This window comes from Haliotis asinina, chromosome 5 (assembly GCF_037392515.1).
Source record: "Haliotis asinina isolate JCU_RB_2024 chromosome 5, JCU_Hal_asi_v2, whole genome shotgun sequence".
In the NCBI taxonomy this organism is placed as follows: domain Eukaryota; kingdom Metazoa; phylum Mollusca; class Gastropoda; order Lepetellida; family Haliotidae; genus Haliotis; species Haliotis asinina.
The window spans coordinates 13,824,969-13,848,004 of record NC_090284.1 but is presented as its reverse complement, the minus strand read 5'-3'; the positions used below and the strand labels follow the sequence as shown (position 1 = coordinate 13,848,004).

The window sequence follows — 23,036 nt, the reverse complement described above, 5'->3', positions numbered from 1 at the left end:
CTACACTGGTTCTTGGTATCTAGGGGATAAAATAAGGACTGTTTGTGACAGTTCTACTACATAATCGTCATGCAGTGAGCTAGCACCATGAAAGTTTTAGTTTGAATTAATGTGTGCACACTTTGGCCATTTAGCCAGACCCCATGCTGATGTATGCATGCTGTGACTTGCTGTCAGTAAATACGTAGATACTATATTCCACTGCTTTGTCCTGCTGTTATTACACCCCTGAATACACTTGAACCCCATTAATCTGAACATTTTGGTTACATGCAGAATGTGATATTGCTGAAGTATTGCCACTTGAAACTATACTCAGTCACTCCAACCCAAAAGTCCATCACTCCTACAACTTATGAAATACTGCAGAAGTCAGAAAACCATCCTCGATATCTCCAGGGTATACGTTCCGATAAGTCTCCACTATACCCTGGATGCATCTGACGGTTGTCCCGATAATTTTATTACCTCCCTTTCGCATTCTCACAGTAGCCAGAAAAATTCCTTTCAGAGAACCTCTGCATGGTTTGTTTTGCCAAGTTTAATCAATTAGATCATTTAAAAAGCAAAAGTGAGTTGTGATTAGTTCGCTCAACTTCCCAGTGTTGACCCCTGATTGGATAAAAAGCCATCCAACGGAGGTAACAACTTTATCAGACTGTGCCGTAGATGCATCCAGGGTAAAGTGGAGAGATCGAGGATGTCACTCACTAGTTCAAAATCCATCATGCCACTCTATCAAGACTATGAAATATTGCAGAAGGCAGAAAATTGTCTCACTCACTAACCCAAAAATCCAACACCATTAATAAAGCACTAACATACTACATAAAGTATTTACACTCACTCACTCACTCACTCACTCACTCACTCACAGTAGTGGGATGTTGCTGTCAATATACGCTTGATCATTCACTATATCAGAGATGTCCATTCTATAATGATAAAAGGAACCTATTCACTAACATTCCTTTATTTTGAGTCTTGATTATAAGTAATGCAGGGTTACAAATGACAGTTGAATCACCTAGAACCCTGTGAAAGACAAACACTGTGGAGAGTTACTTATCATGAATGTGACTAGTGGGTCAAGTGAATCTTTCTCACAAGTATGGTGATATTTAATGCACTGAAAAATCAAAATCATCATCAATTGAACTAAAGGACCAAACATTTGAGTTTCAGTAGGTAAGATGAGAATGTTTGTGGACATATTTCTTTTAATGAGTAGGTGCTAAAATATATTTAATTTTTACTTCAATAAAAACAACAATAATAAAGAATGTGTATTTTACACTTCAACATGGCCATAGGACAATGGCATATCATTTCATTCCCTACATAATAAGGTCTATGTAACACAAATTGTAAACCAAAAGTCACTGTGTTCTGTAATCTGATTGGTTGAAAAACATGATCAAATGGTATTAGATTCCCGGAAACTGCAAGACTATTCACTGCGTATTGACACGTAGAAACACCGCAAACAATTGTTTTGTTGTGTCATCAACAGTGGTGACGTCATTCAAATCATATTGTGACGTAAAGTTAGAATGACGTCACAAATGAGCAACTCCAGATGCTACCATGAGAACCAGCTGAAACGGCCAGCTGATGACACTTCACTGCTGTGTCCGTATTCAATGTAAACGAGTGCAGACACTAAAACCCCTTTGATTTACTTTTGTGTTTACAATGTCGATAAACATCATGTGTTGGCCAATTTCCGGGTGTTATTGAGTATTTGAAGCACGGGAATATTTCATTTGAAACCTCCGGCTGACGCCGTCGGTTCCAAGTGCATTCCCATGCTTCAAATACTCAATAACACCCGGAAATTGGCCAACACATGATGTTTATCTCCTAATTCAGTAAAATAGAGGCTTGATTATAGTTTCTATGACCCAAAAATATGTGATATCATTTTTTATTGCAAATAAACAAATGGATTGGGCACAAGTGCACACTTACAGGGCCTTCTGGAGTATTAGAATAGAAACAGTTGATCCCACAGAGTGAAAACATAACCAGAAGATGTAATCACGAGATATGTATTTTTGATTAAACAACTAATTTTATCATTCCACAGTAATTCATTATGCACCTGTACAAAAAGCAGCAGTGTAAATCGTATATAAATAAATGCAATGTCTTCACATGCTACAAAACAAACACAAAAATAACAATGTGTAAACGTCTATGCTGAAACAATAAACGTTCCCTTGTCATGTAAGATGAACACTGTCTTGTGAGGTCAAGGTCACACACAAGGTCATCAATGAGGTGACATCAGAAGCACTGATCCTGCAATCGTATAACTAGAAAGGCATTTGCTGCACACCTCCAGTACACGAACGCGGCAAGTATGAGAGTGTGCCAGCACTGATGACTTGAGCCGACATAATCAAGGTGACCTGCAACAGAAAGAAACGGCTTTCAATTTGTGCACAAGACAGAGCAAGAAGCAATGCGTCACAGATGTCAGTCACCCTACCGACCCTAATTTCTTTCACAGGTGTTTTAATTTATTCACATTGCAATATATATGTGTGACACCTGGATGCACCTTGATATATATATACATATAGAAAGTGATGAGAATACCGAGTGTACAGTAGTAGATATAGATGAAGTAGTTTCCGAAATGATAACACAACATGGATCTTCTCCTACATGTTTCAATCGTTTAACTTCAGGGAGAAATGATTTCAGTTAAACAGACTGTTATGATGTCACTTTTGTCTTGACATCACAATACAACTGTACACAAATGTTGTGACGCAGCATTGCCATGACGTCACAGTGGCGGCTTTAACATTGACAGTAATACAATAGAAGCATAAGAAAAACAAGCATAATTCCAGTACATTGCGTAACTGATTTAACAATGGACACAATTCTTTAACGAAATAGTTTTCTTTAGCTTTACGCAGCATGGCATCAGCAGTATTCATCTTGAAAAAAGAGAATATTTTAAATTTTATTTCCTTTCCTGCTGCACATTTGTTGATGTGAGCGCTTAAGGGGATGCACCTGGTTTTTGGATCCTTAATCTGCTGTTTATGGATGCGCATTCTCTCACTCAAGCACTCCGTTTGTCCAGTGTATTCTTCATGACACCCTTGGCATATAACATAAATAATGTGTTTTGCGGAGCAGTCCATGTTAGAGCGTACATGAAACATTTGTTTCCGGTTTTTGAACTTAATACATGAGCTTTCAAGTATATACTCACAAGTTCCACAATTTCCCCAGTTACATTTTGAGACAGTGAATTCTGTAGGTTTAACACATGAGTCGAATTTGGCACATGTCAAAATGTGTTTTAAGTTACGGCTTTGGCGTTTATTTTTTATCATAGTTATATTTGCCATAATTCGATTCATTTTAATATCAGCATTTAAGATTGGAACATTTTGTCTTAGGATATGAAAAAGTTCCTGCCTTTTATTGGTTTGTCACAAACTTTCAACAGTGTCTTTCTGTCTACGTTCATTGCTTTCTTTATTCCATCTTCCACAAGTAGAACTGGGTACCCAGGGGACTGTAGATATGATTTTAATTCTTCAAGTCGCATATTCCTTGTTGGTATTTGAGACACAATCATGCAGATACATCTTGCTAAATTATATGGAATGCTTCTCTTTATACGACTCGGGTGGCAAGATGAAAAATGTAGATATTGATTAGTATCTGTAGGTTTATAATATATGTCTGTTTCTAGGTCACATCCACATAGTTTTACCATGGTGTCTAAAAATGGAATTTCAGAGTAATTTGAGTCTATGGTAAAATGTAAATGTTTGTTCCTGTTATTTAGGATTCATCTCCAAAGGGCCATAACATGAAGCAATCGTCAAGGAAAAGTCGCGGATTTGTTCTGAAGTATTCAGTGACTTCAGGTCCTAACTGTTCTTTCTCTTTGGTTTCCAGACTTCGTTCCAAATATCCTAAAACTAATACGTGGGTACGTGGGTGCCATTTTAGTTCCCATTGCTGTACCCTTTATTTGTCTATACTGTTCTCCATCAAAATTAAATGTATCATTATTCAATATGAATTTAACATTTCCTATGACGAGTTCCTTCGAGAATCGTGTTGGGAGTAATGCTGGATATTCGTGTAACCAGAATGATATAGCTTCATTTCCTAAATTGTGTGGGATATTAGAATATAATTGTTTCACATCAAAAGTAACGAGTTTGGTTTTTTCTTGTGTTGGTTGTTTAGGTAAATAGTTTGGGAAATCCTTTGTATCTTTAGTATAACTGTGAACTGTTGTAAGAAAAGTTTTAAGCAGTATGTCAATGAAATTTCTCAACTGATGTGTAGCACAACTAGGTCCTGCAATGACAGGACTAGTGTCAAATTATTAAGATGTTCTGTCTCAATGTAGTTATCAGTAGCATTTTCACATTTATCTTTAATATCCCAACATCTGTGTACTCTGGTTAATCCATAGAAGTTGCTTTCTTTGCAAATGAAATTTGTTAAGTAATGTAACTACTTTTCAGTTGTTTAATTTGAAAATGTAGCAAGAAAACCTTTAAGTTTTTTATGAACGTTGGCAGTATTTATAACTTCATAGTTTTCCTGATCATTAATTACTTCCAACGGCATTTTCCTGTAATGTTTAACGTCCATAATGACGACAGCCCCCACCTGTCGGCCTCTTTGATAATGATGTTTTATCATTAAGAATATCTTTAAGTGCAATCCGTTCTGAATTTGAAATGTTAGACTTTGGACATTTTTATGGTAACAAAGGGACATTGGATACAGAGTCAATGAATTTATCTAGATGTGAATTCCTACCTTTCTTTGGAATCCATTAATTTTTGTTCTTAACAAGTGATATATTCTCTCCTATATTAGAATCATCAAAATACTCAATATTCCTTAATTTCCAACAAAACTCATTGATATCACTTTGGAGTTCATTCACATTGTTACTATTTGGAGTCGGTGTAAATTTAAGTCCTTTGTTCAAAATCCGTTTTTCAGTTTCATTCAGTTTCCATGATGACAAGTTGATTATTTTCACATCTACTTTCAGTTGGGTCGTGAAGTTGCTATCCCTGTCTGTGTTGAGCTTTGGCCTGGTTAAAAAAAAACGGTTGTTATAAGACTTCTGTCCATTTCCAAAATTGAACATTAATTCAGGTGATGCACCATTTTGTCTTGAATTTGGCTTTGATCTTGATTGTTGTCTGTTATGTTTGTTGTTTCTTCTAACTGGTTTGGTTTGTCATTGTCTCATGTTTTCTTTTCTTTAATTTGTTACACCTTTGTGGGCAATTATCCTGCCGTTAGCTTTTCTGCTTCCAATGAATGTAATATTTGTATTCAAGGGTGCTGTGGTCTGCTTGTTTCTGAACTGAGTTTCTAACAAACAGCCTGAACTTACATCCCTTGAGCTTCCACGGAAGAGGTTTATGTCTAAACCTACATCACCTTGTGCTTCCACGGAGAAGGTTTATGTCTAAACCTGCATCACCTTGTGCTTCCATGGAAAAGGTTTATGTCTAAACATGCATCACCTTGAGCTTCATGCAGAATTGCAGACACACCTAAATTTTCTCAACGTTTTTTCTCAACATTTACAAGGAATCTGTAACATGACACGCCTGGATTTAAGACCCTCTAACTGAGCTGATTGATGGGTCTGTAACTGCATGTATCATATCAAGAGACAATATGTTTCGAACATTATAGACTATGCCTAAAATTGATAGTGTGTTGTGTAACTAAGTTACATTTTATTATCCTTTACATGCGTGATTATCAATAAACCCATATGTCAATAAGGACTTAAAGACGTTTTTTTGTTTCTTTTATCATTAAGTGTTTCCTTTTATCGCATTGGGGGTCTGAGCTAACACACTGCTTATGTACAGTGTAGCAGGCTGTTATGTTTTCAGTTATAGAAAAAGTAACTTTGTTTAAACCACTGCGCTACCTGTCTGTATATCTGTGTGTGTGTGTGTGTGCATGTGTGTGCAAACATGTAAAATATTTGTGAAATAAGGAATAAAATTACATGGTGACTCCATTCACAAACAAGTGTTTGCCACTAATGTGGCAATATCCCCTGCCACTAAAAAAAGACTGTAATATTTATAACATATTTAGTACGTCTTACTGTTTAATCACACACAAGACACGAGAAATGACTGATATCTGCATAATCACATTTTGTAGGCTGTCGACAAATTGACACTGGTTGAAATGTTTCATGAGATATCGCATTATTGTTTGAAAAGTGTCATAGTCATATTGAAAATAGGATCAAGGTCACCTAGATAAATTGGTGTCTTTGCAATCTGTCTGCAACCAAATTTGAAGACAATGGGTTCAACAGTTCATGAGATATCACTTCAAACAAGAGTTTGAAAAGTGGTGAGACTCACGGTGACCTTGAAAATAAGGTCAAGTTCACCAAAATAAAAAAGTTCCTGCGTAATCCCCAAATGTAGGCTGTCACTAAATCTGAAGACAGTGGGTACAACAGTTCATGAGATCGAATCGTGACGTACATAAGGACGGAGGGGCAGAGGGACAGACAAACGCTGCTGAATACATAGTCCCCAGTTCCGGCAAGGGACAATAACCCTAAAACATTTTGTCTGTGGTATTTACATGTGCTCCTATAGTTTTGTCTCCAACAACTGCATGTCCTCCTGTATTCTTGTTTGCAGTATTTATATGCACTTCTATGGTTTTGTCTGCAGTTGTCACATGTGCTCCTGTAAATTTGTCTGCAGCATATAAGTGTGTACCTGTAGTTTTGTCTGCAGTATTGCGGAAGACAGACACTTCTTGTCAAAACTTGGGCAAAACAAACATTTACTATATTTTTGTAAACAGATTTTATTTTCAAATAGATCATTCATAATTGCATATATCTTAAGAAAGAGGTATGTCATGTGTACCACAAATACATAACATAAATAAATCAACAATAAATAGATCAATAATGCTCACAAATAATCATAGATGTTGGCATTGCATACAAAAGAAATCAGACGATATGTTTGCCCTAGTTACGCAGCTTGTATGCATACTTCTACATATGCCTTGTGACAGAGAGGTCAGACAGTCAGGCTTGGTTGATCAGGCCCATGATACAAACAGTGAACAAATCATCAAAACTTAACTCACATACACCAAAACAGAACAAAAATCATCAAAATAGGAAAATAAACTTAAAAAACACTATCCTCTAAAACCAACACAAACACTCTGTAATGGAAAACTAATCTTTCGAAATGGAAACAAATCTCGCATCTCAGCTACAACGCCCGAGAACGGTCACCAAGTGTACAAAATGGCAGTCACAGCATCCAGAGATGGCAGTCATAGCATCCTGAAACGGCATAAACACCATCAAAGATGGCGGCGACGGGTGATGAACAGGCTTTGGTCAATAATGATTATTGTCACTATGAGTCTAATCGTGAAAATTTGATATCGGGATGTAGCACATCTACCCCTTATTGCATTAAGCTTCAGGATGCTATGACTGCCATTTTGTATGCTCAGCGACCGTTCTCGGGAGCTCTCATAGTTGATATGCAAGATCTGTTTCCATTTCAAACGATTAGTTTTCCATTATAGAGTGTTTATTTTAGTTTTAGAGGATATTGTTGCAGTTTTGGAAGTTTAGTTTCCTATTTTGATGATTTTTGCTCTGTTTTGAGGTATATGAGTTCAGTTTTGATGATTTGTTCAGCGTCTGTATGGTAGGCCTGTTGATGCATACCATCGGATCCTGATACTCATCATATCAGCCACATGAATCTATGGTCCCGATATACATGTTGCCATCATATAGTTGAATGCATTAAGCAACAAACAAACACAAACAAATAACTGAGACACATACACATGCATATGTATGAACAGTTCCAAGGTAAAATGTAGAAACCCATTCCGATGTTTCAACTGACATTAAATTCAGGAGACAGATCAAGCCCTCTGACATAACAACGTCTTGCATAAACTAACTGGAGTGAATGATTGAGTGAGCCTAGTCTGACACCACTCTTTGTTTTAGTTATATTCCTGCAATATCATGGCAGGGGACACCAGAAATGAGCTTCACACATTGTATCCATGTATGGAAATGAACCCAGGTCCTTTGCATGACATCGGGATAATTTACCCACTAAAGTTACTGGAAATTAGTTGAGTGTTTGCTTTGATAGTATTCAACATGCATTAAACATGACAGCTTGACAAGGAGAAAAACCTGAACTGATGCAGGTATCAGATATTACCGCTTCAGTGAAACCCATGAACACTGATATGGCGATCACAATCCAAGAAAACAATCAGAAAACTAGTGAGTCTAACTCACAATCACAGATGGCACAACTTTAAACACCTATTTATTGTGACAACTGGGTCACATATATTTTAAAAACGCATACGACAGTCAGACAGCAAGTGGTGGCATTGCATTGCACAAGGGCCATACAAGACACAAAAGACTCTACACTAGGTCACATTAACAGACTTGCACTGAAATGATACAAAAGAGTTCCACACGATCTGACTCTGATTAGAGTTAGGCAATACTGCTTTTGTGTAGTGAGAGATAATCCAGCCATATTAATGTAGTCTGTAAATAACAGTCACAGACAGGTAAACCAGTGAATAATAGCATGAGCAAAATTCCAGGTAATTATTCCAGAACCTCATCAACCAAGTCCCTGTATTATGGCCGGATGTGTGTACGTGGTTGATGTCTCTGTAGTTGCAATGTAGTTCACATGCAGTAGCACATTCCACACATGAAATCAAAATTGTGTCCACAACAATGAGTTATTCCACAACATCTCCAACTTCTAGAGGTTTTGGGATTATTTTGATTAAAAATTAAAATGTTCCAAAAACAGGCTCCCTGGATGTATGTGATGTTTTGAATAGAAACAAAGAGAAAGAAATTGCCACTCTAAGCTCTACCACCCTCACCCTACTCCAACATCCCAATACTACTACATAAAATGGGCTGTCCCCCTGGGGAATGTTTGTGGAAAGAGCACTGCATCAAAAGGATATGTGTCCTAGTTACCATGATTATTACATCTTATTCACACAGCAAAAAATATGCATAAATTCTGTACTGCTACATATACAGATGGACATAGGATACACTTGAGAATCAAGGATTGCAAGCATGTCACCATGGTTACCAAGTCCTTGTTTATCGAGGATGTTAATCCATATATTCTATATATCTACAAATGCAGAGTAATGATACACTTGATAGTCAAGGATGTGATATGATATCACAGATGTAACTCCGATACATAACAAAGTCCCAGCCAGTCTCATGCCAGTAGAGAAAGGTACAGAGAATGAGGGAATGCCAGCATTGATGACTGGACCCAATGTAATCAAACATACCTGAAACAACAAGCACCTTTCAGTATACTTGCTGGCTTGTATAAAGTGAGTGAGTGAGGGGATGATGTTTTATACCACAATATTACAGCTCCATTACCTCAGCCCGTACATAATCAAAACTAAGAAAACCAGTTTGAACTGGTTGAGCATCAACTCACACATTCAAATCTAAAATTTGATAAAGAGAGAGTTGAGTTTCATGTTTAAGTCAGCAAAAGCCCAACAAATGGCAAAGGTGAAAAATTCTTAGAAATGGGCTTCACATTGTACCCTTGTGGGAAATAAACCTGGGACTTTGGTGTGACAAGCAACAACACATTTATCACCAATCTACCCCTCTTACTTTTGAGATTCGATCAGAGAATCATAGGTTGCTGACATACCAAAGGGAGGTAACTCTCTGTGCTGAGTAGCAGCACCAGATTGGGCCACCCATGTCTCCTCTCCTTGACAAAGCATAATGGAAGAATACACTCTTATTTTAATTCTTACATCTTACTTTACGAACCCCAGCATAACAACAATCAAAGATTTACCAGTGATTCTGCATCAGCTTGGTGCTAGGTTGGGTGAGTGAGTGCGTAGGGTTTTATGCTGCAACATTATTCGACTGGTCTGCATCTGAAGCGTACAGGTACAGTGCCTACAACCACTCATATTCACAGTGAGTAGGATTAGACCCCTGTATTTAATAATATAAACCAATCCATCAGATCTATCTATCTGAAGAAGAAAACATGAGATTCCTTTAACTCTACAGAATTGGAAATTTTAACTATAAATTGTATATTTATATATTTATATCCTATCTCACATTATGCATCTCTCTTCCTCTCTTCGACCCTGTGTGGAAACATGCTGTCAGCTAAGTTGAATCAAATCTTCTTAGTCTCTGACCACCCAACCTCTGCCACCGCAATAGACGCCTGTCATCATCCTGCACACGCAGCCGATCACGTGACGTCCTCTACTTGTCATTCTTTTTTTGGAGCTCCAAGTAATCTGTGATGCGGAGAAGGAAGGGTGGGCATCCATCGCGTGAGATAGGATAAGCATATAAATATATAATTTATGGTGAAAATTTCCAAATTTTTAAACTTATCCTATCTCACGTTATGCATTATCCCACGGTTGGCTGGAGGGCCGCAGATTACCCTCTGACACACTGTACAGGCAAGGATTCATTCCACAAGGAGGCCAAGAGTAGCACCAACTCTCGATATGCTCCTCCGTACTTGTGATGGGTTACTTTGAAAATCCCTTGGATTACACAGTGCAAAAACTCTAGGGAGTGGGCACTCCTGAGTAAATGTGGTTTCAGCCGCAACTTTTGCTAAGCAAAAGGATGCAGTTTGGAAAGGAATTAATGCCGCCACCCCACGATTTATCTGGAGACCCCAGTGATCTGGCACGTCCCTGCTTCGAAACTACCCCCCACAGACACACGCTGGATGGCGGTGAAAGGAGGAGTAGTCCGGATGCTCAACTAGTTTAATGGTCGGTACTGATCTCCCTACTTACCAAGGTGAGAAAGGACCTAGGAGCGAACGCTTCAAAAACCGTTCAGAATTCAATGCTTCACTAACATGGCTCAGAGAGTAGAGGTCAATAAGCGGAGAGTCGATCATCTCTGCATGTGCACATGACTGCCCGCACAGTCTATCCAGCCATGGGTATGACAGTGCACCATGCCCTAGTTCCATAGGTGAGAACGATCTAGCCCATTTGAGCAGACGACAGCCATTGCCAGAGCGTCCTGGGCTGAGACAAGGCAAGGGGAATCAGACATAACATCTTGTTGAACCTCTCCATCGGCACAAAAAGTTTGCTGGTCTGTGTGTTGAATACCACCCCAATGAACTGCAGACAGCATGTAGGGATCAGTTCTGACTTCTTTAGATTCAAACCCATTGCTGCCCTGATATAAGCTTGTTGGTCTGTAAAAGCATGTTGCAGTGTCATGGCTATTCCCTCAAAAGTCGTGAGTACCATGTTTAAGGGTGCCAAAATTTTCCTAATTGTCCCATCCAAGTGACTCAGCTCTCGTTCTTCTACCATAAAGGGAGAATAGGACCTCTGCTTCGAACCCAGAAGTGAAATATCATCATCACCTGGTGGGGATGTGATCAACGACGAGAACCCATGGACATGCGCCATAGACAGGTTGAAATAAGGCGAGGTAAAACCATCCTTAATCTTGCTCAAATTGGTGAATGCTGCATCCAGCGAAGTAACCAACTGAGAAATGCATGGCCTAGGAGGGAACATAATTTAACCAAAATCGCCAGACTTCATGATAAAAGTAGACAATGTATCATCCAAAAATGTACTACGCTGTAATTGTAGTTTGTCAGCAATTCACACAAGCAGTGAGGACGTATCAACCACATCAAATCTTCCATCAGAACTCAAAGAACCATCTGACGCCACAGACGGTGTAGCCGATCGCCGAAGTCTAGCCAACTCATGGGATGCTGTAGTCTGTGATGTTGTTACAGGCAACGAGATGGGAGTCACCGGATCCTGACGCCGAAGTGCCGCAGCAACTCGCAATACAAAATCATCAAAGTCCATGGGCTGTGACGTGACTGCTTCCAATCCCGGAACACAGAGGATGTGATAACGCTCTCAAACGATTCCATTTGTCTGACTCACTAAAATGCTCTGGGATGTCACAATCTCGTGTAGACGATTGAAGCACATTCAAAGCAGCAAAAGAATGCCAATCCATCTGCTGAATCAACAAGTGATCCGGAATCATAACGACCAACGGGAAACAACTGGTGGTTGAGAAAGCACTACCATGCGTGGTGGTGATGAAACTATGTCCCTCTAACTCCCCAAAGTCCACAGACGCAATAACTGCCTGAGATCCTCACTAAGATAAGAATCTGATGCCTCCTGTAAAAAGTCTTCATCTGCTGACCTAGATGCAGAACGCCATGCCACCAATTTAGGGCAGTCTTTTTTTTGCCTTCTTAGGCGCTGAAGAACCATCTTCTGCCCTGCGCCTATCTCTATCTGACGTCCTCCTCTTATTTACCCGCCGATACAGATCAAATTCATCGTCATCTAATCCCATACACAAACTACATCAAGATGACCTCTCACACAAGCCAATACAGTCAACACAAGAATTGTGCAGATCTGCCGACGAAAAGTTGCAGTTATATTCACCACAACGTTTGTGCTTTTTAGAAGAATTCTTCTCTTTAGAAACACCCATCATCAATCACTAAATCAAGCTATCAATTTTCTCGCAAAGCAACACGTCCAGCCTGTGGTGCGACAAGAAAGAGAATGACAAGTAGAGGACGTCACATGGTCGGCTGCGCGTGCAGGATGATTGACAGGCGTCTATTGCGGGGGCAAAGGTTGGGTGGTCAGAGGCCAAGAAGATTTTATTCAACTTGGCTGACAGCACGTTTCCACACTGGGTTGAAGAGAGGAAGAGAGACGCATGACATGAGACAGGATAAGTTTAAAAATTTGATTTCCCACATTTGTCTAAACTGTACACATACTTTACACATACAAAACTGCTTTTTTCATTGCATCACCTTGATCTACACGCAGTAATATCACAATGACAGCTAGTAATAAAACCGACTGAACAACCTAAAACCAGTTCACTCTTATTCAAACAAATACAATAAAACTATAAATCAAAAATAGGTTGATTATTGTGATAAAACAATTATGCAACTTTGGGAATGCTATCCCTGATAAACAATGCATAAAAAAACAACCATAACAGTGTATATGTCCATATCATGCATGTAACTGATGATGATGTTATGCAGCTGTCTGTATCAAGCATAGGGATTGGTTGGAATCTTGAAGGTCAAGGTTCAAAGGTTCAAGGTGAAGGTGAAGGTCAGACTGAGCATTCATGTGTTGTCCTATACAGCAATATATCCTGGCCAGAGTGGTGCCACCAAAGATACGCACACACTACAATGCAATGCCACCACTGGTGACTCGAACCAAGGAAATCAAATATTCCTGAAATAAAGGAGAAAATGACTGGTAAGCTGCCAGGTCAATAAGAGAGATGGTTGTGTAGACTGTATCCAGTTCATAATAGCATAGACTCATCTTTGGGCCTTTCAGACTCTACTGTAAGAATGTGTTACTAATTCAATGCTTTCCATTACATGAGCTAGATATATGCAGATTTACAAACATATACCAAACAGCAAATAAACCCCACAAATTTTAAAAAATAAAAAGAAACAGAAATGCAGTCTCATAAAGTAAATGTTTGTGTTTATGTCTTCTACTAAACCTTGACAAAAAAAAACAAACAAACCACAGTTGCATTTCTTTTGCTGTTCAGTATACTTCTTATTTCTGGTTTGACAAGTCCAAGCATAAGCCAAACATGAGACTTTGAATGATGTATGATAGACTTAGAGTACAGGATTGATTTTGTTGATACTTATAACTCTGACTTTTGACAGGGGCAGATACAAATTTTTGTTGAGTGATAAACACACAATGTATGATAGATCTTGAATACAAATAGAACTTGTTAATACAAGCTAACGATGAAAACTTGTACTGATGTACTAACTCAAATTCATTAATTTCATTCAGAAGAAGGACAGGCACCGAAGATGTGAGCCTATACTGAAGTGCATGGCAGGGAAGGGTAAAGCATCAGATGATCGTTGACACTTACCTGAACACCCTTCACCAGTAAACAAACATAAGGCGTAACATTCTTACCTGGAAACATTCTTTCTGGAAACTTTGATAGGAAGAAGAAGAATGCTGTAGCTCCCAAGATATACATGGTGATAACCTTTGGCACAAACAGCTGAAACAAAAACAGCTTCACTAATAACACAGATTGTTTTTGTGTCCCATCCAAAGTTTAGACTGACACTTAATGCATTCATTATATGTTATGCATATACATATGGCTATATCGGAGATTAATTTCTCCACTAACTTCAGGGAACCTACTGCAAACCTTATGCAGATTAATTACACCAGGGTCATACATCAAATTGCTGAAAAGCATGTGCAAATAGTGTGCTTGTGAACGGCTGCATTTTGGTGTAGCTGTTTGTTAAGAATTCACCATTTGTTACTGATTTTACAATTTTATTAAACGCATGACAGTAATCTTTTCCGTGTTACAAATTTGTTAAAAAATACATCCGTTCACGAGTAAACAATACCTTCAAAAAGTATAGAATATTTTGCAAAATCTAGTTTAGAACAAATGACTGAAGTAAATGGCTACATGTACATGAGTGAGCCTAAACTTTATATGGGTAGTATATGTACCCCAAGGAGGATCCCTTATGAAATAAGTTTTCTCCCAATGTTTCAGGGACATATTGTCATTGTTATCATACCTACTGTCAGATATAGTTTTAAACTTCATAACTCTCCAAAACATTACGTTTAGCGTGTATATTTTCACGCTCCAATATGTACGAGTCATCAAATTAGTAGATAAGTTAAGAAAATTACGGATCTGGCCATATACCATATTCATTTTAACAACTTTTTGGCATCCAACCTTGACACTGACCTGCACGACCTTGGCTCCAAGGCCGCCACTGAGGTAGACCCAGTGTATTGTGGGAATGACTCCGTATGCGGCAAGGAAGAAGTAGATGGCCATTCGAGGGTAGAACCAGGCGTGGGAGAAGTATCGAGGATGGAGCTGAACACAGATTGTCCCCACAGCCAGCAAAGTGATAATGATCAGATAAATGTCCCTCCATATCTGAAAATTTTTTGTACATAAATACCTCTGGAAATCTGGAAATTAGGATCATATAAATATCTAGCCAGCCATGAAATAATACAACCAGACATATGTCCTGTCATAAAACACAGCCTCTCAGCCTCCAAGAAATCCTAATTCTCCCCAAATTGTTTAAATCCAATTATATTTACACTGTGATGGTCTTCAGGCACTGAACTCAAAATGATTCAAATTGTATCTGAAGATTGATTGCCTACTGGAACCCAATCCACAAACAGTACATAAAGTTATGACCTGTGATAATTTACCATCAGCTTACGAATGTCACAACGCTATGAATGATTTGTGAATCAGGACCCTGGTGTTTAACTGAAATGATGACTAGATAATATGGGTTACAGTTTTTCAATGTTAGTCAAGATTCGTTTCAGATATAATTTTTGTTAAAGAAATGAAGGACTTAAGATATAACAAACGTTCATCACTTATAAAGGCCCTTCAATGAGCTTAGATAGAATCAAAACAAAATTTCTGTGGGTTTCTACGAGTTTCATTGAGAAAAGAGTTTGTTTTTTCTAGAATGTGTAGTACTTGCATGTGTGTCTCATTTATTATGCTGTAGATTTGCATTTTTAATTGTAAAACAATTATCTAAACAAATAAAAAATTTGTAATTTATGTTCTTCCAAGAGGTACTGTGTACTTTAAACAAATTATGATAAAATAGTTGGTTATTGCCGTATGACATTAATTGTGGGCAAGGATAGAATACTTGGTTACCAGAAGTATGCAATGAAAACTTTTCAAGACTGATCCTGAGTGGGTGGGTAGCCTTGTGGTAAAGTGTTCTTTTGTCATGCCAAAGTACTGGGTTTGATACCCCCATGGGTAAAATGTGTGAAGCCCATTTCTGGTGTCAACCGTAGTGATATTGCTAGTATATTGTTGGAAGTGGCAAAAAAACCATATTCACTCACTCACTCACTCACTCACTCAAGACCGATCAGCTGATAACGCCATGTGGTCCATATCATCAATTTCCAGGTGTCACTGAATTGATAGGATCACTTACTTCTGACCTACATTTCCTTATCTACACACTATCATGTTATGGTCATACTAAATCAGGTTGCCACTCATGCAGTGACCACATCATTGTGCTCCAGTCATCAATATGCTCTCACCTAAGTACATCCTGACATGATAAATACACTATATACACTTCCAGTGGTGTTCATTCAACCCCCTACAAACACTTCTAGCAAAGTTGCTCTCACCACAGTACATCCTGACATAATAAATACGCTATATACACTTCCAGTGGTGTTCATTCAACCCCCTACAAACACTTCTAGCAAAGTTGCTCTCACCACAGTACATCCTGACATGATAAATACACTATATACACTTCCAGTGGTGTTCATTCAACCCCCTACAAACACTTCTAGCAAAGTTGCTCTCACCACAGTACATCCTGACATAATAAATACGCTATATACACTTCCAGTGGTGTTCATTCAACCCCCTACAAACACTTCTAGCAAAGTTGATTCAGCCCCTACATACACTTTTAGTGGTGTTTCTTCAACCGCTATATACACTTCTAGTGGTACTGATTCAAACCTATATACAATTCTAGTGGTATTGATTCAAGCCCCTACAATTGCTCGATCTATGTCAGAATCACTAGCTGATTCACCCCCCTACATACTCTTCTAGTGGTGTTGATTCAATCCCTACATACACTTCCAGTGGTACTGATTCAACACCCAACAAACACTTCTAGTAGTGTTGATTCAACCCCCTACATACACTTCCAGTGGTGTTGATTCAACCCCTTAATATACTTCTAGTGATATATAGGATTCAACCCCTGTATACATTTCTAGTGGTACTGATTCAATCCCATACAGTCACTCGATCTATGTCAGAATCACTAGATTCAGCAGTCATCACACCTCTACATACACGTCAGCATTCTGCAAGCAATTGTCACTTCTCTGTTATCATTCACCTTTTTATACACATTAATTCCTAATCTACAATCCTTAGGGACTATCTAAATGCATTCTTCACCTCTCTACAGGCATCCATTCTGTCTATGGCATGGATCCTGGTTTAAAACCCTTCCATTCATGTCTGTGAGTTCAACTGTACTGTACACGAGTTCATCGACATTCCACAAGCACTGACCTCACATGACCAACTGATCACTTATGATCTGTAATCTCAACTAACTAGGTAGACACAGTCTGATAACTCTGCACCATATAGTAGGGACTACTTACAGACAAACAATAGAACGCATAATGTACAGCTGGGAGATAACAGCCGATAATGCCCACAGATATCCCGGTCAGGTCGACCGCCAACCACCTCTTGCTAGCACGGGCCGAGTGGCAGTAGAACACATGGAAGCCCGTAGAACACAGCATACAGAACTACAACAGACAAGTCATATGGTTAGCTTAGGCTACAAAAACAATTGATTTGGTTTGGTTTGTTGTTTAATGCTGCATTCAGCAATATTCCAGTTACTTGGTGGTCATCTGTGAATAAACGAGCCTGGACCTGACAATCCAGTGATCAATGGCATGGCCATCGACAAATGCACTTGGGATACAATGACATGTGTCAACCAAGTCAGCAAACCTGACTACCTGATCCTTTTAGTCACCTCTTACGATAAGCATGAGTTGCGGAAGTCCAATTTTCACCCATATCTTTACAGGTCATTCCGATTGCTACAACTACTAATTTAGAAGGCTTGAAATCAGACACACTTCTTAAATAGCTGTGACATCATATCTACTGCATCACAAAGAACAGGTCTCACTCCTGTATTCACAGATTGAGTGAGTTCAGTTTTATGCTGCACTCAGCAATATTCCCGCTTTATGGCGGTGGTCAGTGGAAAATCGAATCTGGACAAGACAATCCAGGGATCAAAATCATGAACATCGATCTATGCAACTGGGATACAATGAGATGTGTCAACACAGTGTATTCAAAGAAACAGAGTATAGGGACAAACTGAAAACTGATAACAGTCAGTAGATGGATAGTTTTCTAAAAGACTTGAGGTCAGTCTTTAAAATGGATTGATATCTAGTTGGTATTTGCCAACAAGATGATGTTAGCGCACCTGATAGCAGAGAAGGCCAACAGTGACAACAACGTGGTCTGAGAGGGTGCCTCTGTACGACGGAATGACAATGATGTTGTCGTACAGCATCAGCAGCAGGAAGATGAAGAACCCAAGTAGATGTGACCAGATGTTGATTGTCTCATTGCTCCAAAGGAACAAGCTGGGGAAGAAAAGGACAACAATTTCAAAGCACATACGAGGCAACTGACTTTGACAATTACCACAATATCTTGTGACAATGTCTGTGTTATGGAACCAGACATACACAGACAAGCACAGTTAGAGGTAAATATATAATACATTTAACCCTTGCTTAAATACATGTTATGATTCTCAACATGCATATCGATATTCAGAAACAGTTTTATAATATAAGTGGTTTGTACATATTTTTAGCAACATATTTTATGTGTCTAGTTTCAGCAAGTGCCTGTTTCAAGCTATACTACTCGAACACTATACAGAAAGTAAAGATAGGTTACCACGGCACTTATAACTACTAACTTTACAATTGCCACTTTCAATTTAATACAAAGCACTGCCTGTTTGCCCTTATACATCTTCGTATTATGTTAGTCCACTTGCCTCCAGATACTCTTTGTTCGATCAAGCAGTTGGTCAGATACAACCTTTCGTACCAGTCGGGTGTGTCCATATCGCTTAGCAAATAGTTTTAATTTTTCAGGGGACAAGGTAGGCGTGGATTTCTGTACATTCAGTCCAGCCCCTCCTGCAGTGCTCTAGCCCTAAATGAATCAAGCCAAGATTTCCCCTGGTCTGCCTTGGGCTCCTTTTCATTTGAAATAGGTTTGTTTGTTACAATCAAAATTATATATATTCAGAGACTAAGCATTAGTCTAGGCACTATTCCTGCTATATGTGGCGGTCTGAAATAATCAAGTCTGGACCAGATAATCCAGTGATCAACACTCATGAGCATCGTTTAGTGTAATTGTAATTTGTATTAAGTCCAGGAATGTGACAAGAGTCCACAGAAACAAATCTTCTCTGTACAAAGCGAGGGCCAAGACAAGACCTCCGTTGCTACGACTTTGACGTGTTATTAGAAACATGCACTGGAGCAAGATCACAAAGATGGTCAGGAACCGTATGGTCTACCATTGTGTAAAATAATGATAATTTAGACACTTGTGCATATATATTGCTATGAATCTCAAAATGTCATTTTATGGAGCACTGTTAATTAAATTGCAGTATTAAAATGGTGTTACAATTTATCTTCTTAACCTTTTAACACTTGTAAAGATATAACTTTATATTGCTACAACATGCCTGGTATTCAACTTTCCAATACAGACTTTAGTCAGTACATCAAACACAAGACGGTAATCCCCTATCTGGGATTATCTGTCGGCACATCAAAGAAATTGGACAAGTGGGACTAACCTGCTGCCATAGGCTGGAATATTGCTGAGTGTGGCATTAAACAATAAACCAACCTCAACTAAATTTACAATCAAAGCTGACTATAAATCACTGCTTAAATATCATTTAATGACACATGTAATGCAGCTTATGTAGAGTAAGATTACAATTTGAAAGATTGTTGTACATATTATTTATTGCGGGTTTCCTGATGCTTACACGGCATCATTGTCTACCATTTGTAAGATAATACCGTTATCTTGTGACTAAGTACCAACTGCTATGTAGCTACAGGCTCATTGTCACACATGCATAATGCAAACGATATGTGATACATGTATGTGTAATTCATCTCTCAGATATTCTAATATCATTTTTACTCATTATTCGCACAGCTGTAAATGACTAATATATTTGCTTTACATCCAATAGAGAGAAGTAGCTATTGGCATAGACATCCTTCAAATTTGGATTTTTTTAAAACCAGACGGTGACATCTGAGACAGGGTTATTTTTTTCTATTAAAATACAGCTGGTTTAGTCATATGAGCCAGGAACAGCACTAACACACAATATAATTACTGCACTATTAATTACCGTGATTGAAAACATGATTCCTGTTAATGTTTAGTACTGATACAACTTCTGCAACACATTTATGAATACAGTCAATTACAAGTTCACTACTGCTATTCTGACATACCACTGAATCAATGAATGGAGGCATCGTTAATGCTCATTGAAACCAATCTCTGTACAGCTGACGCAGCAAATAACCTCCTGCTATACAGTAATACATTGAATACAGTTAATTAAATCTTAATTAGTAGCTCACATATGCTGTATTGTTGTCACCAGGTTTATCTCTGTATTTGTGACAACCAATTTGTTATTTGCCCTACTTGTATGTGGTGTTGACTTAATTGTATTATATTGCCGTTAAGTGATACAGGCACCAAGTAAAACACAGGTTTCCATAGATTAACATCTAGTCTCTAAAATTAACATATGTTAAAATGGTTCCTGAGTTACATTAATTAAATATGAAAAATTAATCCCAGACACCTTCTTATTTTCACCCAGAATCAGTGGCAATGACCTTGACTGTATTGACCATAATTGTATGTATGGCAGAGAAAGGTTTTCATATTAGGCAGAAATATGAATACCGATTTGGGAGAGATCAATATACTGCCAAGTTATTAGTATGGATGCTGGACTGATATAAGTACAAAATAGTGACATCACAGTAATAGTCACTGGCATAGAAACACTAGATTTATCCAGACAAAAAAAGGTAAATCTGGATGAAATGGCAGAAACTCAATTTCAAACAGTAAATGAATCAGTGAAGTTCATATTCAGTTGAACCTTATCAAATAAACTCTTCACAGGTAAATCATTATTCACATGTAGAATATCCCAGTTTGTTATTCAGAGTTTGTTTGATCCATCCAACCTCTATTCTGGCGTCTGTCAACCAAATGTTTTTAACAGATCAAAAGACATTAAAAGCAATTCATCATTTTCCCTACCCAGCAGTTCTACATTTACCCAAAACACAGGTATGACATGAAGCAGGAGAAATCATTTACCAACAAAATTGTAATAATTTGAAATTCAAAATTTATACAAAAATATATTACCTCTTCAGACAAAGACTGAATGGAAGGGACACTCTGTAACCTTCGACAACAAACGGATTCCCTTGAAGAAAGTCTGGTATTTCATTGTACTTGTACAAGGGAATGTCTTTAGCACTGATATCACAGAGGCCAGAACTGCAAGTCTGGGGCATACCCTGGTCGATCTCAATATCGAGAATACTATAGGCATCTCTTTGATGGGAAGACGCAGCGGAAAGTCTGTTTTTAACAGTGTCTGAACTTGACCTGCCCATTGTCATTGTTCAGTTGATAATCCTTCTGCAGGCGTCCTGGGAAGGAATCACACACCGCTGTTCACGCTATACTTGGAGGAGCTAGTATCAGTGACCGGTTCCAAACGATAGGTGATGGTCCACTGGTTATCGACGATACGCGGATCCTTTATCTCATGCAAAGGTCATTCTCAGAGAAGCCGATCACATGCAGAACAAACTTTGTTCCTTGAGAGCGTATATTGCACGAGGCTCCGTTGTCAGTGCGCCTTTCTATGGAAACTGTAAAATGGATTTCGGCAAGAGCATTCTTCAGGAGTCAGTTACGTGCACAGACGTCCCACGTGCCCCGCGGGTTATGTATGGAGGTTATCTTTCTCTTGTAGCCAAGTCTGTGCTTCCATTATCGCCACTGCATGTCGTCTGCACATGTTCCCCAGCCCAGGCAGCGGTATAAAGTAGGTTCACATGACAACTCGTAAACACCTTTCTTTATAAACAAATCCCACTTCCGCTTGTGAAGGCGGTGTCGAGAGTTGTCCGCCCTTGTTTGCATTATCGTTCTATCAGTCCGGGATGGTTCGAACCCCAGTTTTGCGTCCTTGTAGAATGAAGTTTTTACCCGTATGTTTTGTTCTTTTATGCTCACGTTTTCATTATCATGTTATTTATTATTTTGTTTGTTTGTTGTTGTTTTTTTCTTTTTTAAGAAAGTAAATAGTCACCAAGCAAACCAAAGACAAACAAAATCCAAGGAAATTAAGCAACTCAATATACCAGATGGATGACCTCGCAGCTGGGACAAGCTATACATTTACATATTCCATCATGGTGTCAGAAAGCAACAGGAAGAGGCTCAGCTTTCCACCGAACAGTGACATGTGTAGATCTAGTCTTGTTAATGCATTGTGCAGACATGGCGTGTGATTTGTGTTGTCTTACATCATCAACGCTGTCTGCAGGCAAAGTGGAGCACAAAGTCTTTGCAGAGCTAGGGTAATGCATGATGTAGACAGGGTAGTGGATGCTCTCTGCCTACCTTGCGTGACCCCTTTGCTGACTTTGGTTGAACTGTACGCCTATGTAAACATACAATCTCTACACACCAAGCACACTGTGCTGTCCCAGTACGCAGGGAAGTGGACACTCCCTGGATACCTAGTGTAGTGCACAACCTCAATGGGTGGTGTGTGACCTCAACTGACAAAGGGTGGTGTGTAACCTGTGCATAGGGTTGGTGCAATCTATGCAGACAAAGGGAGGTATGCGATCTCTTCAGGCAAAGGGTGGTGTGCACCTCTGCAGACAAAGGGTGGTGTGCAACCTCTGCAGAGAAAGGGGCATGTGTGGCCCCTGCAGACAAATGGTGTGCACCTCTGCAGACAAAGGGGCATGTGCAGCCTCTGCATACAAAGGGAGGTGTGCGACCTCTGCAGACAAAGGGTGGTGTGTGACCTCAACTGACAAAGGGTGGTGTGTAACCT

At 38.9% G+C, this 23,036-nt stretch overlaps 1 protein-coding gene across 2 annotated transcripts; it reads right to left on the bottom strand.

The window, feature by feature from the left end:
- Nucleotides 1–1,913: 1,913 nt before the first annotated feature.
- On the bottom strand, nucleotides 1,914–21,977 carry LOC137283555 (progestin and adipoQ receptor family member 3-like). 2 transcript variants are annotated; one of them, XM_067815120.1, is made up of 6 exons: nucleotides 21,320–21,977; nucleotides 18,285–18,447; nucleotides 17,428–17,580; nucleotides 14,960–15,157; nucleotides 14,143–14,233; nucleotides 1,914–2,414 (listed from the first exon to the last, which is right to left on the bottom strand). In XM_067815120.1, exons 1-6 carry the CDS (start codon nucleotides 21,577–21,579, stop codon nucleotides 2,290–2,292), a joined length of 990 nt encoding a protein of 329 aa, XP_067671221.1. In that variant the 5' UTR covers nucleotides 21,580–21,977; the 3' UTR covers nucleotides 1,914–2,289. The 2 variants fall into 2 exon arrangements, with proteins under 2 accessions (XP_067671221.1, XP_067671219.1); XM_067815118.1 differs by lacking the exon at nucleotides 1,914–2,414 and adding an exon at nucleotides 13,209–13,416 and having other exon boundaries at nucleotides 21,320–21,928.
- Between the last annotated feature and the right edge of the window lie 1,059 nt (nucleotides 21,978–23,036).

What these genes read in the sequence shown, in the direction of transcription:
- LOC137283555 (XM_067815118.1), bottom strand. Translation starts at nt 21,579, where the DNA reads ATGACAATGGGCAGGTCAAGTTCAGACACTGTTAAAAACAGACTTTCC. An exon ending in ATGCGTTCTATTGTTTGTCT is followed by an intron (nt 15,158 to 17,427) that starts GTAAGTAGTCCC and finishes AAAAATTTTCAG; the next exon opens with ATATGGAGGGACATTTATCT. An exon ending in TCCAGAAAGAATGTTTCCAG is followed by an intron (nt 13,417 to 14,142) that starts GTAAGAATGTTA and finishes CCTTTATTTCAG; the next exon opens with GAATATTTGATTTCCTTGGT.